The 22,130-nt window shown below is 39.9% G+C and overlaps 1 protein-coding gene across 1 annotated transcript; it reads left to right on the top strand.

The window, feature by feature from the left end:
- The first annotated feature begins 7,740 nt into the window (after positions 1–7,740).
- insig1 (insulin induced gene 1) lies at positions 7,741–21,931 on the top strand. Its single transcript, XM_021563023.2, has 6 exons — positions 7,741–7,969; positions 8,164–8,511; positions 9,370–9,494; positions 10,543–10,709; positions 15,798–15,897; positions 19,553–21,931. The coding sequence occupies exons 2-6, from the start codon at positions 8,178–8,180 to the stop codon at positions 19,580–19,582; spliced, it is 756 nt and encodes a 251-aa protein (XP_021418698.1). The 5' UTR covers positions 7,741–7,969; positions 8,164–8,177; the 3' UTR covers positions 19,583–21,931.
- The last annotated feature ends 199 nt before the right edge of the window (positions 21,932–22,130 follow it).

A 22,130-nucleotide genomic window follows, 5' to 3' on the forward strand; every position in this document is an offset into this window, starting at 1 on the left:
GCAGAACTGAAAAAGTGTGTGCGAGCAAGGAGGGTGACTCAGTGGCACCAGCTCTGTCAGGAGAAATGGGCCAAAATTCACCCAACTTATTGTGGGAAGCTTGTGGAAGGCTACCCGAAACGTCTGACCCAAGTTAAACAATTTAAAGGCAATGCTGTCAACTATTAAATGAGTGCATGTAAACTTCTGACCCACTGGGAATGTGATGAAAGAAATGAAAGCTGAAATAAATCATTCTCTCTACTATTATTCTGACATTTCAGATTCTTAAAATAAAGTGATGATCCTAACTGACCTAAAACAGGGAATTTTTACTAAGATTAAATGTCAGGAATTGTGAAACTGAGTTTAAATGTATTTGGCTAAGGTGTGTGTAAACTTCCGACTTTAACTGTATTTCCTTATTTAATTTTCAATAAATTAGCAAAAATTTAAGGAGGGATATCACTTTTATTGCTCATAATATATCTGATTCCATGCTCAGATTTGCATATTTATATAGCTATGGCTACTATAAAGGTATGAGACTGCAATCTGCCTCTGAGGTGAAATATGCATTTTTTTTTCATCTCTCTCTTTGATGTTGAAGGACAAAGGGGTGGAGGATTGTGTCCCTGCCACACCCCCAGGCTCCAGGGCTGCAGCCTGCACCATGCCCTTTGTTAGTCTGGATGGAATACACTGTTTATTATAAAAATCCTCTCACAAGACAAAATGGTAGAGAGGAAAATGTATGCAGTGCTGTCCTTGAGCTGTTCTTTCCTACTAATGTTCTGTATTATGTCATGTTTCATGTTTGTGTGGACTCCAGGAAGAGTAGCTGCTGCTTTTGCAACAGCTATCGGGGATTCTATTAAAATACCAAATACTCCCAAAAAATGAACAGGTCAGTGAGATCTGAAGAGCCATGTGTTGGGGTGATGATGGGGGGGGGTTTGGATAGTAGATTATGAGTGAAGATGAGGGAGAGAGTGTGTGTGGGAGTGAAGAGGGAGCTTTGAACTGATTGTCAATTCTATTGATTTAAACAGAAGACTAGCTAACTCCTATGTTGTCTGGCTGCTTTGGAAATGTATGAACAATTGAAAAATGATTCACTCAAATTAACCTCAGCAAACCTGCCTCCATAGACATAATTTTATAATATAATAATATGCCATTTATCAGACATTTTTATACTAAGCGACTTACTGTGTGTATACATTTTTGTATGGTTGGCACCAGCAGGAATCTAACACACAACACTATCCTTGCAAGAGCCATACTCTACCAACTAAGCTACACGGGACCATATGATTAAGGCAGCCCCCCCGCACCTATCTGATTCAGAGGGGTTGGGTTAAATGCAGAAGACCCATTTCAGTAGAATGCATTCAGTTGTAAACTGACTAGGTATCCCCCCCCTCCCATGTATGTCATACTGGAACCTTAATTCAACGCAGGAGAGTAAAGAGACTTGTATAAATGGGCTGAGGCAGTAACACAGTATTATACATAAGGGATGTTGCTCTAATTTCATCTGGTTCCGTACAAAAATTAAGTGAATGAGAAATGAGAACTGATTTCAAGTCTTAATCTCTTATCTGCAAGGGCAGATGAGGATGTCCCCTTCATAGTTGGTTAAATGACCAAAATGTAAATGTAAAAATATACTGTTTTAGTGGAATACAACATAGTTTGTTGCATATTGAAAGCATGCAAACGCGAACTAAACTTCAGTAGAAACCATGATCACACAGTTGCAACGCTAACTCTATCCTTCCAACCCTTATCAGGAAAATGTGTGGCTCCACTTTTCTCCCTGCTGTTTTCTCCCCACTGTTAACACTGTTTTAACCGGTCAAGTGAAAAAAACATGACCACAGAAGGCAGGTCAAGTTTACTCTTTAACGTTATGTTTCTCTCTCACTGCCACTCTTTCGCAAGAGCTGTCAGGAGTCAAACAGTTCACCTCATGAGTAGATGGAGCCACAAGTTCAATATTCACATGGGATGCATCCCAAATGGCACATTATCCCCTACATAGCACTATATAGGGAATAGTGGGCCATTTCTTATCTGAAGACATAGAGGTCTATTTTCTTAACAAAGTTTCTTTGCACAAATTAAAGCGTAATCTTTGTTATCACTAAAACATTGTCTAAGCTCCAGTTTTAAAGCAGTCTCAAATCGAGAAAACAGTGGCAAAGCAACATTAAGAACAAAACCATTATATATTTTTTATCTTAGAAACACACACCCCTTACACACCCCTTACACACACACACGCACACACACACACACACACATGCCCACACACAAACACACACATGCACAAATGCAAACACACGTTAAGGAATGTGACTCATGCACTGTGAAGGCCTGTCTGTGATTGGTCAACCATGACACCTGAGGAGACAGCCGGGAGCTGATTGGCTGATGATCATGGGACCTTCAGATCCTGTTTATTCAAAAGGACAGGTTACATTAGGTTATAATAACACGGAGCAGGAAATAAGAGTAAACACACAATGAAAACAATGTGCAGAAAAATATAAAAGCACATTCATTCTGTTTGAATTCAGACTGAAGGAATACAAAAAGGGAAAATCTAAACTATTTTACAATGAAAACTGTGTTACTATGTTTAGACAGTGAACATCCTCTTTCTGTGCAGTTTTTATGCATTCCCATCTATGAAGTCTGTATCGAGTCGAAGAAAAAAAGATAAGAAAATGTATCCATAAAAATAAAAGCAAGGAGGGTTGTTCAGAGGGCGTAAAGGACAAGTCAGGCATGGAAAACGTTGTGGTGATAAGAAAAACAGTTATCACTCTGAACCAATGATGAGGGATATAAATAACTACTGTCAACACAGGTATGCCGTCCCATGCTTGTGTTGAGAGTGTTAAAGCAGAATATTATCAGGGTTGCGTCCCAACAGGCACCCTATATAGCGCAGTACTTAAAATAAAATAAAAGATATACCTTGCCTAGTCTTTACCTTACCCCTATACATATCTACCTCGATCACTACAGCATCCCTGCACATTGTAACTGACTGACCCTGTGTATACAGTGCTTTCAGAACGTATTCACACCCCTTGACTTTTTCAACATTTTGTTGTGTTACAACCTTATTGTCACTGGCATACACACATTACCACATAACGTCCAAGTGGAAATATGTTTGTCAAACAACACATTACTGAGTACTCTCCATATTTTCAAGTATATTGGTGGCTGCATCGTTAAGGACTGGGGAGTCTTACAGGATAAAAAATCCACAGAATGACAAAATCCTAGAGGAAAATCTGGTTAAATCTGCTTTCCACCAGTCACTGGGAGATAAATTCACCTTTCAGCAACAATAACCTAAAACACAAGGCCAAATCTACGCTGGAGTTGCTTACAAAGAACACATTGAATGTGCCTGAGTGGCAGAGTTACAGTTTTGGCTTAAATCTACTTGAAAATCTATGGCAAGACCTGAAAATGGTTGTCTTGCAATGATCAACAACCAGCTTGAAGAATTTAGAAAATAACAAAATGGACAAATGTTGCACAATCAGGGTGTGGAAAGCTCTTAGAGACTTACCCAGAAAGACTGACAGCTGTAATTGCTACCAAAGGTCTTTCTACAAAGTTTTGACTCAGGGGTGTGAATACCTATGTTAATGACATATTTCCTAATTTAATTTTCAATAAATTAGCAAAAATGTCAAGAGGGATATCGCTTTTATTGCTTATCATACATCTGATTCCCTCCTCAGATTGGCATATTTATATAGCTATGCCTACTATAAAGGTATGAGACTGCAATCTGCCTGAGGTGAAATATGCTGTTTTTTTTATTTCTCTCTTTGATATTGAAGGACAAAGGGGTGGAGGATTGTGTCCCTGCCACACCCCCAGGCTCCAGGGCTGCAGCCTGCACCATGCAGTCTGGATGGAATACACTGTTTATTATAAAAAATCCTCTCACAAGACAAAATGGTAGAGCGCAAAAGGAGCAGGTCAGTGAGATCTGAAGAGCCATGTGTTGGGGGGGGATGATGGGGGTTTGGATAATAGATTATGAGTGAAGATGAGGGGGAGAGTGTGTGTGGGAGTGAAGAGGCAGCTTTGAAATGATTGTCAATTCTACTGATTCAAACAGAAGAATTGCTAGCTCCTATGTTGTCTGGCTGCTTTGGAAATGCATGAACATTTGAAAAATGATCAACTCATAAATAGCCTCAGCAAACCTGCATCCATAGACATAATTGTCTAATATAATAATATGCACTTTCGCTACAATAGAGCCATACTCTACCAACTGAGCTACACAGGAACACATGTATGTCATACTTCAACCTGACTTCAACACATGGCAGTTAAGAGACTTGTATAAATGTGCTGAGGCAGTAACACAGTAATGTACATCAGGGACATGGCTCTAATTTCATCTGGTCCCATTAAAAAACTAAACCGTAAATGACAAATGAAAACTGATTTCAAGTCTTAATCTCTTTTCTGCAAGGACGGATGAGGATGTCTGCCTTCATAATGCCATGCAGGATTGAGGGAAAAAATTGTCAAGTGCTCGTTTGATAGATCAATTTACGGTTGGCGCTAACAGTCTTGCTCTCTTTCTAATATGATGCTATTTCATTCCTCTTTTTCGGTCTAACAGCAATCTATGGCACGCATGATCTGCTTTTCATTTGATGTGTCATGACATTCTGCTTTAAGTTCTGATGAAGGGGAGACCTCCTAGGCGAGAGAGAGAGAGAGAGAGAGAGAGAAAGAGAGATACTATTATGTCAAATCATTTTAATGGTTATTATCAGGGCATTAACATACGTTTTTTAAATTTCAGTATCCACATAGTAAATGTACTTGTTAAAGTCAACATGCTTTAAAGTGTTGTAATTCCTCAGCCTCACATACTGTAATGAAATAGTATTCTGGTAAAATATTCTTGTGGTAAAAATAAATGGTGGTATTTCCCTTAATCACAGGGAAAAAGGACACATTATTTATTTTGTGAGAACAAGCACATACTCCTTCCTAGCGTGGAGCAACAATGGAGGAACAATGTACCCATATGTCGTCCATAGGAAGACAATGGCGTTATTGGGCTACTCTGACGCTTGGTTCACCTTTGGGGGCGGTTTCTGTTCACGTCCTAACCTTCTCTCTTTGACTTCCTTCCCCTTTCTCAAACTGTGCAGCCTTGCCAACCAGGTTTCAACCCAACTTGTAAAGAAGGGGAGGAAAAACTTTGAAACTACTCAAATACTGAACAACCACAGCAAATTTTCCAGTGTAAAAAAAAAGTGTTGAGTCTGTCGACCCTTATAGTGTAAAGCCTTATTCAAATATTTCCTAGAGTGCCTTGACAATCGAGTCAATTGGGTTACCACCCATGACTGTATTTGTTTGTGACAGAAACATCATTGTTGCATTCATCCATTTTTTTTGTACAATGGACTTCACCAAGTGGGATCCTATGTGAATATGTTATCATTAAACAATATATATATATTTTATATATTTAACACCAACAACTGAGATTATTTTACACCACTGAGTGTTAATTTAACTCTTTACAGTGTTGATTTAACTTTTGAATCAACACTAGAAATGTTACACTGAAAAATCAACACTAGTTAACAGCGGTCAATTTGCTTTGGGCTATGAAAGGGACACATCTGCAGGCTTCCATACAATTCAAGAACCGTTTAGAATTCTGAAGAACTGTAGATGCCATGTCAAGAACCCCACACTTAACTCAAAGGTTACGGTAACATACTGTACTTTAAATAAAGTAACTTACAGGTAACTGGCTGACCGTAAACTATCTTAAAAACTACTGGATTATTTTACTGTGTCATGTTATATTTGACATAGTGTGAGTGCTTGTCTGCAACAGGGCCTTTTGCATATTTTTGGGTGGGGGACTCTTGAACTTTTGAAAAATATTGTTATTGTTCATAACACACACACAGGAGCAGAAATGTCATTACGCTTTGAAACTGCTGTCATAATTTATCTGGCATTAAATCCTTAGGAGAAATTCCCACATTTTTTCAATAAGTCACATCTATTTTTTTTAAAGATCTCAATTCACACATTAGAGATAATTTTATGCCAAATCAATTTGCAAGTGAAAGTGTATTGGATGAAATTAAGATGTTTAGCCAAGGGATTAACCAAAATAGTTCAGTGGATTTATCCAAATTATCAGCCAAGAAGTTAAAAAATATGGCTAGTGTTTGCTCACTGGCTGCTGGCACTTTGTCGAATGCAATACCACGGGTGAATCATTGTTTTCATGCAAATTGGCTACCGAAATTAAGAGTGTGACTTCTTAACCTAGAGCTAATTTGGCAGGCAAAAAGCACATACTGCATTAATGAGATCGGATTTATTTTCAATTAAGTTGAATTAAAATCATTTTTAAAGTAATTGTTTACTGTATATGTCTCCAGGAAGTTTTCTGTGTTGTTTTTGTGATTTTAGGTACTGCGGATACACAGAATGAGTTAATCATCAGGATGCTTATTTGCACTTAGGCACTGTTGAGGGGATTAGGGTTCTGGTTGCCATCCAAATATCAGCTTCAAAGCACCTTCTGAAACATACAGTAAATGGATTTCTTTGTTTCTGACAAGATTGTTACTGTGTGTATTCTGACAACAATGGAGTCACTGTTGATAGACACACCAAACAAAGGAAACATATAAACATATTTCAAATCAAATCAAACTTTATTTGTCACATGTGCCAAATACAAGAAGTGTAGACCTTACTGTGAAATGCTTACTTACAAGCCCTTAACTAAGAGTGCCGTTTCCATCTACCATGAGAATTTATTTGATAGAATTCTGTTATTAGCATTGAACATGTACACTGAGTAAACAAAACATTAAGAATCCCTGCTCTTCCCATGAAATAGACTGACCAGTTGAATCTAAGTGAAAGCTCCGATACCTTATTGATGTCACTTGTTAAATCCACTTCAATCAGTGTAGATTAAGGGGAGGAGACAGGATTAAAGAAAGATTTTTAAATCTTGAGACAACTGAGACATGGATTGGTTATGCGTGCCATTCAGAGGGTGAATTGGCAAGACAAAATATTTAAATGCCTTTGAAAGGGATATGGTAGTGTGTGCCAAACGCACAGGTTTGTGTCAAGAACTCCAACGCTGCTGGGTTTTTCACACTCAATCGTTTCCTGTGTGTATCAAAAAATAGTCCACCACCCAAAGGACATCCATCCAAATTGACACAACTGTGGGAAGCATTGCAGTCAACATGAGCCAGCATCCCTATGGAACGCTTGACGTGTCCCTAATGTTTGGTATACTCAAGTGTATATTTGGACAAGGCAAATTCTCCAGTGTCTGGCTGACCTGGTTTTTACCAATCTGCCTGGAAGCTTTGTACTGGAGTGGATGTTTAAAAGATCACCTGCCAGAATTGATGTCGGGCCTTTACGAACTATCACACTAACTAAACATGCCTGTTGAAGTAGACCTGTGTAAAATGTACAACCTGCTTAATCGGAATGACTTTTGAATACGTTTGTTTCGTTTTCAATTGTATGTTTGCTCACTTTGTTTGAAATAATTCACTGGTTTACGTATCCTACTCCACCCTTCCACGAATACAGACAGACAGCACGAACGCAAGCGCCAGACTCTTGTGGCTGTCCTGAACGAGGGGGCGGTGGGGTGTCGTTGCGTCATATCACCCGCCTCGCTCCCATTGGCCGACACTACTCACCCGACACAGCTGTGATTGTTTTCTGCAGAGGAAGTCTGTCTCTGCTATGAGGTCTGCTGTTAGGAATGATATAGAAGCTTTTTCTCTCTCTCACTCAAACGATGATGTGACCAAACACCGTGATAACAGTCTGAGAGCAGCAAAACGCACAGCATTGTCGGATGAACAAAATCGGGTCTCGCTCGATCAGACAGTGTGAACGTCTGAAGAACAAGGTAAGAAGAGATATATATGCTTTGCTATTGTCAATTGATAGTATAATCATAGCGAGATTGTGGCAAATCAGCTTGAGAAAAGCATGGGCTACAAAGGTCAGTCTGCTCTAGACACAAACAGTTAGATTAGATCCAATTTAAATGAGGCATACCTGTGTTAGCTACAATCTAATAACGCATCTGTTGTTCTCCAGCGCTGAAGTGCCAAATGCCAAGACTAGAAGAACACTGCTGGAGACGCTCTTGTACATCGAGGGTGGAATCTAAGAATTATTATAGGGAAAACTGGGTCGCATCGAAGGCTGAAGAAATGATGTCGATTATCACATCAGTGCTTAGCAATGTATACGGCTCGCTGCACAGTGTGCAAACAGCAAACTTAATCAGACGGGGTCTAGTCCTTTTCACCGTGGGAGTATTTCTTGCGTTGGTGCTCAACTTGCTACAGGTTCAAAGAAATGTGACTTTGTTTCCCGAAGAGGTGATGGCAACTTTGTTTTCATCGGCGTGGTGGATTCCCCCTTGCTGCGGCACGGCAGCTGGTGAGTTGTTACTTTTCCAAAAACCTATAGTTTATCATTCTGTCTGAGTGAATGAGATTGCTATGTAGGCCTACTTCTAATTTGGAGAAAGGAATGTGAATTGGGCTTTTAGGGGGGAGCTTGTGTGTTTCATGATGCCATTATAGGCTACCAACTATAACCTGGACTACATAATCATTTACAGTTTTTTTCCATCATTATCATTGTTATGATCCATTATGTAAGTGTTCTCGCAGCCACGAGGCCATATAATGATGAGTGTTTTGTCTGGGAAAACCATACAGTAGTATTTATATTGCCCTCCAATGCTCCAATAGGCTTCCCTAGAAACAGCCGGACATAGAGAGTCATTATGGGTGTGCTGTGTTTTCATTGGCTGCTTTCATAACGGGTGAGCTGTGGAGGCGGTCCATAATTGGCTGTTGCCTCGAACATGCCACTATCGAAAAAGAGAAACAAGGAAGTCGTGTGCACTGTGCAGTCAGAATTAAATACATTATTTTCACCACCAACCCGTCCCCCATGTTCTTGAGAAGTAGGCTACAACGGTTCACACTTAAAATAAATACGAATGTAAACGTTTTTATTTCAGTGATATACTACAATGTTCCAGACTTATCTTTTATCACTCGGTTGCAGACATGTTTGTGCAAGGACTGATAAGAGAGAAATAATCATGTGTGCCTGAAAGTGAAACTAGAAAGCAATCATGTTGTTTGTTTCATTTCTGCCATTTTTTTACCCCCAAATTGAAACTCAAAGAAATTCAGAATGTTCAAGCCCTTAAAACAACATGAGCCAGTTTGGTTTGTATGTAAACTATTCAGTGATGTACTAACTCAAATGTCCTTTCTGCAGCTGTTGTTGGCCTGCTATACCCCTGCATCGACAGCCATCTCGGAGAGCCCCACAAGTTCAAAAGGGAATGGGCCAGTGTCATGAGATGCATTGCAGTATTTGTTGGCATCAACCATGCCAGTGCTGTATCCTTTCTATAACAATGTCACAATGTGCACACTCTCATGTTATCTTCAATCTAGAGACGGACTGACACATATTTATACCAGTGATGTTTAGCACGTCCAGATCTTAAACAAGGATGTTGTGGACTAATTAATGTGGAATACATAGATGAGTAACATTCTGTGATTAGTTTGATATACACTCCTTTTGGGGGCCATAAGCAAGATTTGGTCGGGAGGCCCCCCTCCCCCCCCCCCACCTTGCAGGCAAAACGTTTTAATGCCCCCTCTTGGCAAAGCATTTTGTTTATTTTTTAGTGCACAAATGTATTTTCTGAAATTCTTCACATTTTGCCATTACGTATTCCATGTTCATATGATATCTGTGTGAGATGGACAATAACAAAAAGATCTATGGGGGCCCCTGGAGGTCAGGGCCCCTGAGCATATGCCCTGCATGCCCGGTCGTTAATTTGGTGATGATTAGGCATACTGCAAGGTTTAGATAGCTGGCTAGACTACCTTACCTAGCAATTGAGTGACTGGCATAACAAGTGGGAAACTGCTGATGCGCTACCAAATTTGTGTAAGTTGAGACCCCGATGGGGTTCCTTTTTTTAGGTTGAGGGCCCCCATGCGACCTCTGGGCCAAACGCGCAGCATGTAATCTGCGTATAGGAAGAGGCGTCACTGTACACTCCATTGTTGTTTTGCTACTTTTACAGCCTTGAAGGCAATTGATCTAGTGTCAGTGGGACAGTGGATGGAAGTCCCAACTGCATTCCTGCTTGTTTTGACTCCTTGACATACTTTCTAAGTATGTATGGAACTTAGTTGCTTCAAACATACACTGCTTGTGCCACCCACACTAACGCTTTGCTGCAACAGTCAAACAAATACAATCTTTTTTTTAAACGCATTTTGAAACGTATTTTAAGGGATTCTTTACTGAGCAGATACTGAGAGAGGATCACAGATAGGGAGAGGTTGTGTCAAAGGGCAGTAAGCTAGATTGGAACCTATGCAAACAAATAGTCTTATTTTTGCCCTTAACTGCTCCATCTCACAGAAACTAGACTTTGCCAATAATGTCCAGCTGTCCCTGACCCTGGCTGCCCTTTCCCTGGGACTATGGTGGACCTTTGACCGCTCGAGGAGTGGCTTCGGCCTGGGCATTGGGACGGCATTCCTTGCCACCGTTATCACACAGCTGCTGGTCTACAACGGTGTATATCAGTAAGTCAAATCATGCTTTTATTTTTCCATGTTACTCTTAAGAGCCAATTTATGCTTGATCCGAAAATGTGGTCAGAGACTCCATATGGATGGTGTGATGCAATTAAGGCGCCTCCGGAGTCACGCAGAGACCAAATTGAGCTCTGTGCTGCATCGCTGTGCACCTCCCAAATGTTGTAACAATGCAGAGGGCTCCGTATATACAGCTGAAGTCAGACGTTTACATACACCTTAGCCAAATACATTTAAACTCAGTTTTTCACAATTCCTGACATTTAATCCTAGTAAAAATGTCCTGTCTTAGGTCAGTTAGAATCACCACTTTATTTTAAGAATGTGAAATGTCAAAGTAATTGTAGAGAGTGATTTATTTCAGCTTTTATTCCTTTCATCAGTGGGTCAGAAGTTTACATACACTCAATTAGTATTTGGTAGCATTGCCTTTAAATTGTTTAACCTCTCTAGGGTACGTGGGACGCTAATGTCCCACCTGACCAACATCCAGTGAAAGTGCAGGGCGCCAAATTCAAACAACAGAAATCTTAAAGATAAACTTGTTGTTAATCCCACCACAATGTCTGATTTCAAAAAAGCTTTACGACAAAAGCATACCATGCGATTATGTTAGGTCAGTGCCTAGTCACAAAAAAAGCAATTTTTTCAGCCAAAGAGAGGAGTCACAAAAAGCAGAAATAGAGATCAAATTAATCACTAACCTTTGATCTTCATCAGATGGCACTCAAAGGACTTCATGTTACACAATACATATGTTTTGTTTGATAAAGTTCATTATTATTTCCAAAAATCTCTGTTTACATTAGTGCGTTGTTATGTTTTGCCTCCAAAACATCTGGTGAAAGTGCAGAGAGCTACGTCAATTTACAGAAACTCATCATAAATGTTGATGAAAATACAACTTATGCATGGAATTAAAGATATACTTCTCTTTAATGCAACCACTGTGTCAGATTTCAAAAAAGCTTTAAGGAAAAAGCACACCATGGAATAATCTGAGTACAGCGCTCAGACCAAAACAAGCAATACAGATACACGCCATGTTATGGAGTCAACAAAAGTCAGAAATAGCATTATAAATATTCACTTACCTTTGATGATCTTCATCAGAGTGCACTTCCAGGAATCCCAGTTCCATAATAAATGTTAGTTTTGTTCGATTAATTAAATCATTTATATCCAAATAACTCCTTTTTGTTCGCGCATTTAGTACAGTAACCAAATGCGCAAGCACTATGTCCAGACAAAGTCAAAAAAGTTATATTACAGTTCGTAGGAACATGTCAAACGATGTATATAATCAATCTTTAGGATGTTTTTATCAGAAATCTTCAATAATGTTTCAACCGGAGAATTCCTTTGTCTTTAGAAATGAAAGGGAACGGAGCTAACTCTCACGGGTGCGCGCCTGACTGAGCACATGGCCTTCTGGCAGACCCATGACTCAATCAGCTCTCATTCTCTCCCACTTCACAGTAGAAGCCTGAAACAACGTTCTAAAGACTGTTGACATCTAGTGGAAGCATTAGGAAGTGCAATATGACCCCACAGACACTGTATATTGGATAGGCTAAGACATGAAAACTTACAAACCTCAGATTTCCCACTTCCTGGTTGGATTTTTTTCTCTGGTTTTTGCCTGCCATATGAGTTCTGTTATACTCACATACATCATTTAAACAGTTTTAGAAACTTCAGAGTGTTTATCCAAATCTACTAATAATATGCATATCCTTGCATCTGGGCCTGAGTAGCAGGCAGTTTACTCTGGGCACGCTTTTCATCCGGACGTGAAAATACTGCTCCCTACCCCAAATAAGTTAACTTGGGTCAAATGTTTCGGGTAGCCTTCCACAAGCTTCCCACAATAAGTTGGGTGAATTTTGGCCCATTCCTCCTGACAGAGCTGGTGTAACTGAGTCAGGTTTGTAGGCCTCCTTGCTCGCATGCCATGATTGAGGTCAGGGCTTTATAATGGCCACTCCAATACCTTGACTTTGTTGTCCTTAAGCCATTTTGCCACAACTTTGGAAGTATGGTTGGGGTCATTGTCCATTTGGAAGACCCATTTGCGACAAAGCCTTAACTTCCTGACTGATGTCTTGAAATGTTGCTTCAATTTATCCACATCATTTTCCATCCTCATGTTGCCATCTATTTTGTGAAGTGCACCAGTCCCTCCTGCAGCAAAGCACCACCACAACATGATGCTGCCACCCCCGTGCTTCACAGTTGGGATGGTGTTCCTCGGCTTACAAGCATCCCCCTTTTTCTTCCAAACATAACGATGGTCATTATGACCAAACAGTTATATTTTTGTTTCATCAGACCAGAGGACATTTCTCCAAAATGTACAATCTTTGTCCCCATGTGCAGTTGCAAACAGTAGTCTGGCTTTTTTATGGCGGTTTTGGAGCAGTGGCTTCTTCCTTGCTGAGCGGCCTTTCAGGTTAAGTTAATATAGGACTCGTTTTACTGTGGATATAGATACTTTTGTACCTGTTTCCTCCGGCATCTTCACAAGGTCCTTTGCTGTTCTGGGATTGATTTGCACCTTTTGCACCAAAGTACGTTTATCTCTAAGAGCGGTATGACGGCTGCGTGGTCCCGTAGTGTTTATACTTGCGTACTATTGTTTGTACAGATGAACGTGGTACCTTCAGGCATCTGGAAATTGCTCCCAAGGATGAACCAGACTTGTGGATGTCTACAATTTATTTTCTGAGGTCTTGACTGATTTCTTTAGATTTTCTCATGGTGTCAAGCAAAGAGCAAGAGGCACTGAGTTTGAAGGCAGGCCTTGAAATACATCCACAGGTACACCTCCAATTGACTCAAATGATGTCAATTAGCCTATCAGGAGCTTCTAAAGCCATGACACATATTTCTGGAATTTTCCAAGCTGTTTAAAGGCACAGTCAACTTAGTGCATGTAAACTTCTGACCCACTGGAATTGTGATACAGAGAATTAAATGTTAAATAATCTGTAAACAATTGTTGGCAAAATTACTTGTGTCATGCACAAAGTAGATGTCCTAACCGACTTGCCAAAACTATAGTTTGTTTACAAGAAATTTGTGGGGTGGTTGAAAAACAAGTTTTAATGACTCCAACCTAAGTGCATGTAAACTTCCGACTTCAACTGTACCTCCTCATTGAAATGATTGGTTAATGGTAGGTGGGGGCGAAAGGTCCTGTATATAAACACGGAAACTCACTTCCCTGACAACTTCCTTCACAACAGCTCTGCGAAGCACAGTAAGTATGAATGCTCTGACTTCTGCAGAGGCCTTATCACAGTAAATGCTGCACGGCCAATGCAGACGTCGGATTGACCATGCAGCACGAACTGTAAAAAATGCATGGATAGGATATTTTGGTGAGATAATAATAATATATGCCGTTTAGGAGACTCTCTTATTCAAGGAATACATTTTTCATATGGGTGGCACCAATAGGGAATGAATCCATATTCCCGACGTAGCAAGTGCCATGCTCTAACAACTGAGCTACACAGGACCATATTATTATGTTATTATACAACGGGTGTGTCTAATCCTGAATGCTGATTGATTAAAACCGCATTCCAGCCGGTGTCTATTCCACAAGTTGCCACAGGCATTTTAATTTACTCTGTTCCATCTGACTGCGAAATCCATTGTCTCATCAGCCCAGCCAGGCAATTTATAAATTTGATCTCCACTATAAAATGCATCAAGACATTATCTCACATTTCTATTAGACTAACATTTAGTTTTCAACAGCGGAAATTTGTATAAACCTTGCTGTCTGTCTCTCCAACATTTGCAACATTGTTTCAATATTTAAATTCGATCTGCTGCTGACCTATAGTAATGAACGTGTCAGGACGAGACAGGCAGAGTCAAACAGTCAATCATGAATCAGCTGGCATAATTTTTATGGATTTATACAGAAAATGTCAATTGATAAAAGGTAAGACAAACCCCAGCTAATTTGCAGTCTTTCCAGCTTCAGTTTGAAGTGATTGTGAACCTATGACTGTGTTGTTGGCTAGCTCCTCTGAACAACATTGTCCTGACGAGTGAGCACATCTTCTATTCCAGGTGAAATCGCTCCTCATTAGCTCATTGTTATGGATGTATCCAAAAACAAATCACTAGAAAACTGCTTATGCAAATGCAGCTACTTTGCTGTTATTCTGTCTGCACTTTTTGACTTGACTGTAAGTTAGCCGTAGTTGGCTAGGTAGCAAGCAAGGCATAAGAACGTTGCCAGCCAGTATGGCAATGGAACATTTAGAAAGAACGACTGGGTCGCGTCCATAGATACAGAACAGCAGCCTTAGATTTGTGTCGGGACTATATCTTGTGGAAGGATTAAATAGTATGAATAAATTAATCAAAATAATGTTTTTAATGAAAATATGTCAATCATTATTTCAATATGTTGGTAACCCGTTGTATAAAAGTGATAATACCCTCAAAGCCAGTATTTGGAGGATATATTGGCACGGTTTGCAACAACACCTACCTTTTCGTGGACATTATGGTATCATTTACTTACCTCATAGTTTGAGAATAGCCAGTGAATCAAATGAGGTGTCTTTTAAAAAAAGATATCTGCTTTGTGAATGACGTATTTAAGTATATTTTCTGGAACTGGTCCCAGTCACTTGATTCCATCAAAGAGGATCTGACCGATGAAATGAAAGCAATTATTTTGGAGTCCCCCTTGCCTCTATGCCCAATTATTGGCCCTCCTACCTGCCTCTGTGGAACCTCTTCAAAAATGTCCTGGGAAGGAGGAGCACTCTGTTGCTTCAGTGAGGGTTCTTACAAAGAGCTGAGTTCAAAAGGCCTCCGCAGCTTCTGTTGAGTGAAGGGAAGAGGGAGAGAGATGAGATTGAGAGGCAAGATGATTTTATATTTTTTTACCAAACTTTAATAATGCTGCTTTTCCCCCTTCCCGAGATCTGTGTTTAACTTGCCTTTCCTGTTTTAGGACTCGACACGTGTCTTATTTGAGGCTAGATTTGACTAATGGGGCAGATACTTAATTTAATCTGATGTATTTTTCTCCCTCTCCTGTAGATACACATATCCAGACTTTCTGTATGTGCGCTCTTGGCTTCCATGCATATTCTTCTCGGGGGGAGTGACTGCAGGAAACATAGGACGCCAGCTAGCCATGGTAAGTCCTGCCCCCCCCCCCCCCATTTTCTTAGTCAAATTCTTCTGGATTGTAAAGCACATGAACACATTGACACAGCACATTGACATGTTCATGTGGTACAAACTTTTGTGAGAGGAAAAAGCCTGACGCCACAGTGTCGGCTATAATGCCTTTACCAGGTGTACTGCCGAAGTCGGCCCTTATTCTGTGTAGAATCCTTCAGGGTCATGTCCGTTATTCAGTTTGACTCAATTAAAGTGTGAAAACAGATTAAGCATGTTGTTTTGTTTTTCACAGTAGCGAGCCAGTCCTAGAGCCAAATGTGTATCAAAGGGTCATTTTCAGCTTGTTGTTTTTGTTTGATGGGCTTTGAAATGTTGGCAGTTGGCACTAGCCCTTGCTTGCTCTTCCTTTCTTTTTTTTCTCACTCTTGATTGCGCTCTCTCTGTGAGATGGATTAAGACTTTAACTTTCATTCAGTCTTTTCAAACTTGCATCTTCATGTTTCTCGATTAACCAGCGATTGAATTGTTGAGCCGCTGACTAATACTTTTTGATATCTGACACACACAAACTTTAAAAAATGGCTCCACCCAGCTTTTTGTGCTTCAGAGAGTTTGAAATGGCTGAAATAATGTCTTAATAAATAACATTATTGAAAATGCTAAAAGCAATGTGCTGTTCCTTTTAGTCCTTCATCAGTAGCCTATAGCTGTTTATAGAGCCAGTTATACTGTATATAACTGATTGTATAAGGGAAAGTAAATTAACTGAACAGAGCCCCTGTTCTAAGTTTTGGGATGTATGTTCTACATATGCTTAGCACATGAGTGAGTGCTCTGACTGGATGTTCTAAATCGAGAGGAATGGGTGAGAGGGAGCACTTTTTCTTCCAGACTGTATACAGTTAACCTTTCTGATCTCCCCATCCCGGATCCGGGTTCGTGAATACAGACTCAAGCTCATTACCATAACGCAACGTTAACTATTCATGAAAATCGCAAATGAAATGAAATAAATATGCTAGCTCTCAAGCTTAGCCTTTTGTTAACAACACTGTCATCTCAGATTTTCAAAATATGCTTCTCAACCATTGCAAAACAAGCATTTGTGTAACAGTATTGATGGCTAACGTAGCATTTAGCATTAGCATTCAGCTGGCAACATTTACACAAAAAAACAGAAAAGCATTCAAAAAAATCATTTACCTTTGAAGAACTTCAGATGTTTTCAATGAGGAGACTCTCAGATAGCAAATGTTCAGTTTTTCCTGAAAGATTATTTGTTTAGGACAAATCGCTCCGTTTTCTGCGTCACGTTTAGCTATGAAAAAAACCCTGTATCCAGGATTGTGTAAATCTATCAGCAAGCTCATTAGCATAACACAACGTTAACTATTTATGAAAATCGCAAATGAAATGAAATAAATATGCCATCTCTCAAGCTTAGCCTTTTGTAAACAACACTGTCATCTCAGATTTTCAAAATATGCTTCTCAACCATAGGAAAACAATCATTTGTGTAAAAGTAGCTAGCTAGAGTTAGCATTTCGCGTTAGCATTTAGCGTTAGCATTAGCGTTAGCATCCAGCACGCAACATTAACAAAAACATAAAAGCCTTCAAATAAAATCATTTACCTTTGAAGAACTTCTGATGTTTTCAATGAGGATACTCTCAGTTAGATAGCAGATGCTCAGTTTTTCCAAAAAGATTCCTTGTGTATTAGAAATAGCTCCGTTTTATACATCACATTTGGCTACCAAAAAAAATCCATAAATTCAGTCCTCAAAACGCAAACTTTTTTCCAAATTAACTCCATAATATCGACTGAAAACATGGCAAACGTTGTTTAGAATCAATCCTCAAGGTGTTTTTCACATATCTCTTCATTGATACATCGTTCTTGGAAACATGCTTTCTCTCCTGAATCCCAGGAGAAAATGCCTGCACCTGAAGATTACGCACAAATTTAGACAAAGGACACCGGGCGGACCTCTGGAAAATGTAGTCTCTTATGGCCAATCTTCCAATGATATGCCTACAAATACGTCACAATGCTGCTAAGACCTTGGGCGAACGACAGAAAGTGTAGGCTCATTCCTTGCGCAATCACAGCCATATAAGGAGAGAATGGAAAACAGAGCTTCAGAAATTCTGCTAATTCCTGGGTGATGCATCATCTTGGTTTCGCCTGTAGAATGAGTTCTGGGGCACTTACAGACAAAATCTTTGCAGATTCTGAAACTTCAGAGTGTTTTCTTTCCAAAACTGTCAAGAATATGCATAGTCGAGCATCTTTTCGTGACATAATATCGCGCTTAAAACGGGAACGTTTTTTATCCAAAAATGAAATAGCGCCCCTAGAGCTCTAAGAGGTTAAGGGAGGCCTAGAGGAAGGAATATCACATTTTACTACAACTCCAACGTAGGAGAATCTTCTCACAGCTATGCCTATACATAGGACCCCATGGTCCACTGTAGAATAGTCCTATAGTCTACCGTAAAGGACTCGGAACTGAGCCTTAGGTAAAAGTCATCAATAGTGTTCTTCTCTAATCCCCATTGTGGATGATACACTGAGTGTACAAAACGGAACGCCCGGATAGCAAGGACCCATAACAAGGAAAGGTTGAAGGGCAGCACCATGGGAGTTAGTCGTAACAGTATGTCTGTGTCCCAAATGGCACCCTGATCAAAAGTAAGGTGCACGGTGCCCTTTGGGACATCACCACTATACCTCCTATATTTTCCAAGATAGAATAAAACGGCATATTAGTGGTCACAATTCAGAATAAAATAGCATTTACACTGAGTGGACAAAACATTAGGAACATGCTCTTTCCGTCACAGACTGACCATGATCCCTTATTGATGTCACCTGTTAAATCCACTTAAACCAGTGTAGTTGAAGGGGAGGAGACAGGATAAAGAAGGATTTTTAAGCCTTGACAATTGAGACATGAATTGTGTATGTGTGCCATTCAGACAGTGAATGGGCAACATAAAATATTTAACTGCCTTTGAATGCGATATGGTAGTAGGTGCCAGGCGCACCAGTTTGGGTGTGTCAAGAACTGCAACACTGCTGGGGTTCACGTTCAACAGTTTCCTGTGTGTGTCAAGAATAGCCCACCCAAAAGACATCCAGCCAACTTGACACAACTGTGGGAAGCATTGGAGTCCACATGGGCCAGCATCCCTGTGGAATACTTTCGACACCTTGTAGGGGCCATGCCACAAGGAATTGAGGCTTTTCTGAGGGCAAAAGGTGGTGCAACTCAATATTAGGAAGGTGTTCCTAATGGTTTTGTACACTCAGTGTACAATTAAACAATAAGGCCCGAGGAGGTGTGGTATATGGCTAATATACAGGCAACGCAGATTGTCTGGATACAGCCCTTAGCAATGGTATATTGGTCATATACCACAAACCCCAGAGGTGCCTTATTGCTATTATGAACTGCTTACCGACGTAATTAGAACAGTAAAAAGTTATGTTTTGTCATACCCCTGGTATACGGTCTGATATACCATGACTTTCAGCCAATCAGTATTCAGGGTTCGAACCACCTGGTTTATAATATTATAATATATGCAATTTAGAAGATGCTTTTGTTGATTGAGACATTGTACATGATATTTGAACATGGGGTTTCCCCTCTCTCCCTTCAGGGTGGTGTTGAGAAACTGCACAACGACTGAACAGAGATCAGCTGAAGAGGAGCGAGAAGAACGGCAACCAATACGGAGAACCAGCATAATGGAACCAAGTCCGACATCATGGGGAGAGACATTTCAGTTTGAAAGAAAACAGACTCTTATTTTTTTTTTACTACTTTTCTGTGCATTATAACAAAGAGCTAGCCAGAATCTCCTTTACCTAATGTGCCATGACTTCTGTACCTCCTGGTGGCCAAAATACCTTTCCCCATCCCTGTTCGGGTCCAGACAGCATGAGGTTATAAGTTAGCCACTAGGCTCTCCGTGTTAGGGTCCAGATAGCATTAGGTTATCAGTTAGTTGCTAGACTATTCCTGTTAGGGTCCAAATAGCATTAGGCTAGCAGTTAGCCTCTATGCTATTCCTATTAGGGTCCATGTAGCATTAGGCTAGCTTCTAGCCACTAGCTCTTCACTCACTATGTCAGGACAGTATTTGACCTTCCAGTTCTTCGAAATGAAAAGTTAACTGGTTTCAGAGTGAACTATTTGCTTTTTGCTGGTGTGTGAGTGCACGGGTGCGTGTGGATGTGTGCAGGTCCTAACAGAAAAGACGAGGAAAAAATGTGGAGCTAAATGTTTGCTTTTTTGTTATGACCGAGTACAAAATTATCATAAAAGGGAAATGTTTCAGAGCTGTGCAAAAATGTCTGACACTCAGAGACAGCGACCAGCAGTATGTCACTGATGACATGTATTGTATGTTCCCAATATTGTATGTAATTCACCAAAATAAGTATTTATCTCTGAGAAATTAGAATGCCAACACCTACAACTCCCAAACCAAATACATGAGATCGCAGATGATGTGACCATGTTTTGAACGAATGTACCATGATGCTACAATAAGTTAGCATATTCATAGTTGCAGTAAAATAAGTAATGATAAGAAAAGGCACCCGAATATGATCTGGTGTGAAGCTCACCGTTTGGCTGACTTCCTGGACATGGTGTGCCACCTGGACTTGACCTATGAACCCTCAGATTAGTATATGAATGGTTGATTTTCCATTTAAAGTTTTCCAGACTAGGCATTAAAGTTTGGGAACATACATTAAGAGAAGGAGAGAGCACAGGACATTTTTATTACGGCCTAGAGGATTTGCAATCTGTGATTGCCCTTGTATTATACAATTGAGTGCTTTTGTCACTACCATACCAGTTCAGTTGTATTACTTGTACATAATTATATATTGCTTACATGTATAATCTCTTCCCTTTATAATCAGACCGGTATTACCACACTTTACCTATGTAGTTCGATAGTTGGGGGTCTAGAGGAATAAAAGTGCAATCACATATATACCTGAGCCGATTATTCTTCCGTATTTATTATTTCTGTAAATGGTTAAGAGGTGAAACTCTGGAATTATATGCAGTGTGGATATAGAAAATGAGCAGGAAAATTAGCAATAACAGCAGTGTTTGTAAAAAAATAAAATAAAGTGTCAGAGATTACTTGCCTTCTGTATACCAATGACTATTCTCACCGTGAGGAGAAGACAAAAAAAACATTGTGTCAAACCGTTTGTAAAAAATCTCGTAGTAGTTCAACATTCGTAAATGGGAAGACGGATGTATTTATTATTCTTTTTTGTTGGTGATGTATAGATCACGGAGGGGTTGGTTGGTACACCTGGTTCAGTTTGAAGCTTTGCTCAAGTTCAGGTGTGTGTCCCAAATGACACCCTATTCCCTATAAACGATGTGGGCACTTCCATGGGGCAGAAGTCAGCGTGTTGTTTTGATTTTGGATGGCCAGATTGCTAGCGCAAATGACAAACTGCCATGTGGGGAATCGTAAGTGGCTCGTTTCAGGCTCTTTTTACCTTGTTCTTTAATATGTGTTTTGATTGATTTCATGTCAGTGCTAATATGGCCAAAATATGCCAGCTAGCTAACCAACAACTGTAACGGTGTACTCCAGAGACGACAAGTGCTCATTGTGCAAATATATTTATGTTTTCAATAAACATTGTAGAAGAAATATAGCTTACATCTTGACAACAATATAAGCCAACCCGATCTGCTTTGCCCCATAGTTGCGCACTCGTAGGTTTTGTCGCTAAACAACCAACCCGTCTACGTAGTGCACTACTGAACAGCGCCCTTATGGCCCTGGTCAAAAGTAGTGCACTATATAGGGAATAAGGTTCCATTTGGCAAGCAGTCCAGGTGTGCTGCTGGGAGAAAAGATAGCTTTATTATTGGGGTGGTTGAAGCACCTATTATTTCAATATGTAGAGAGTGGGTGTGTGTGTTTCTCTTATGTCAGCTGTGTATAATTTGTATTACCTTGAATCCAAGTGGAAAAATAAAAAAGAAACTCCTAGTGATGTGTGTGCTTCTACTTTGTTGCGCCCACAAATCTTAGCAGAAGGAAACTAGACAGATACAATATGCTTTGTGTGCACTAATCTTTTGAGGCCAATGCATGCAGTATTTGTATGAGAGTTTACCCCTTTGGTAACGTTACCATCAGAAAATGTAATTGATACAAACAGACAAGGTATGTGACATAAATAAAATAA

Source organism: Oncorhynchus mykiss, chromosome 15 (genome assembly GCF_013265735.2).
Source record: "Oncorhynchus mykiss isolate Arlee chromosome 15, USDA_OmykA_1.1, whole genome shotgun sequence".
Classification (NCBI taxonomy): Eukaryota; Metazoa; Chordata; class Actinopteri; order Salmoniformes; family Salmonidae; genus Oncorhynchus; species Oncorhynchus mykiss.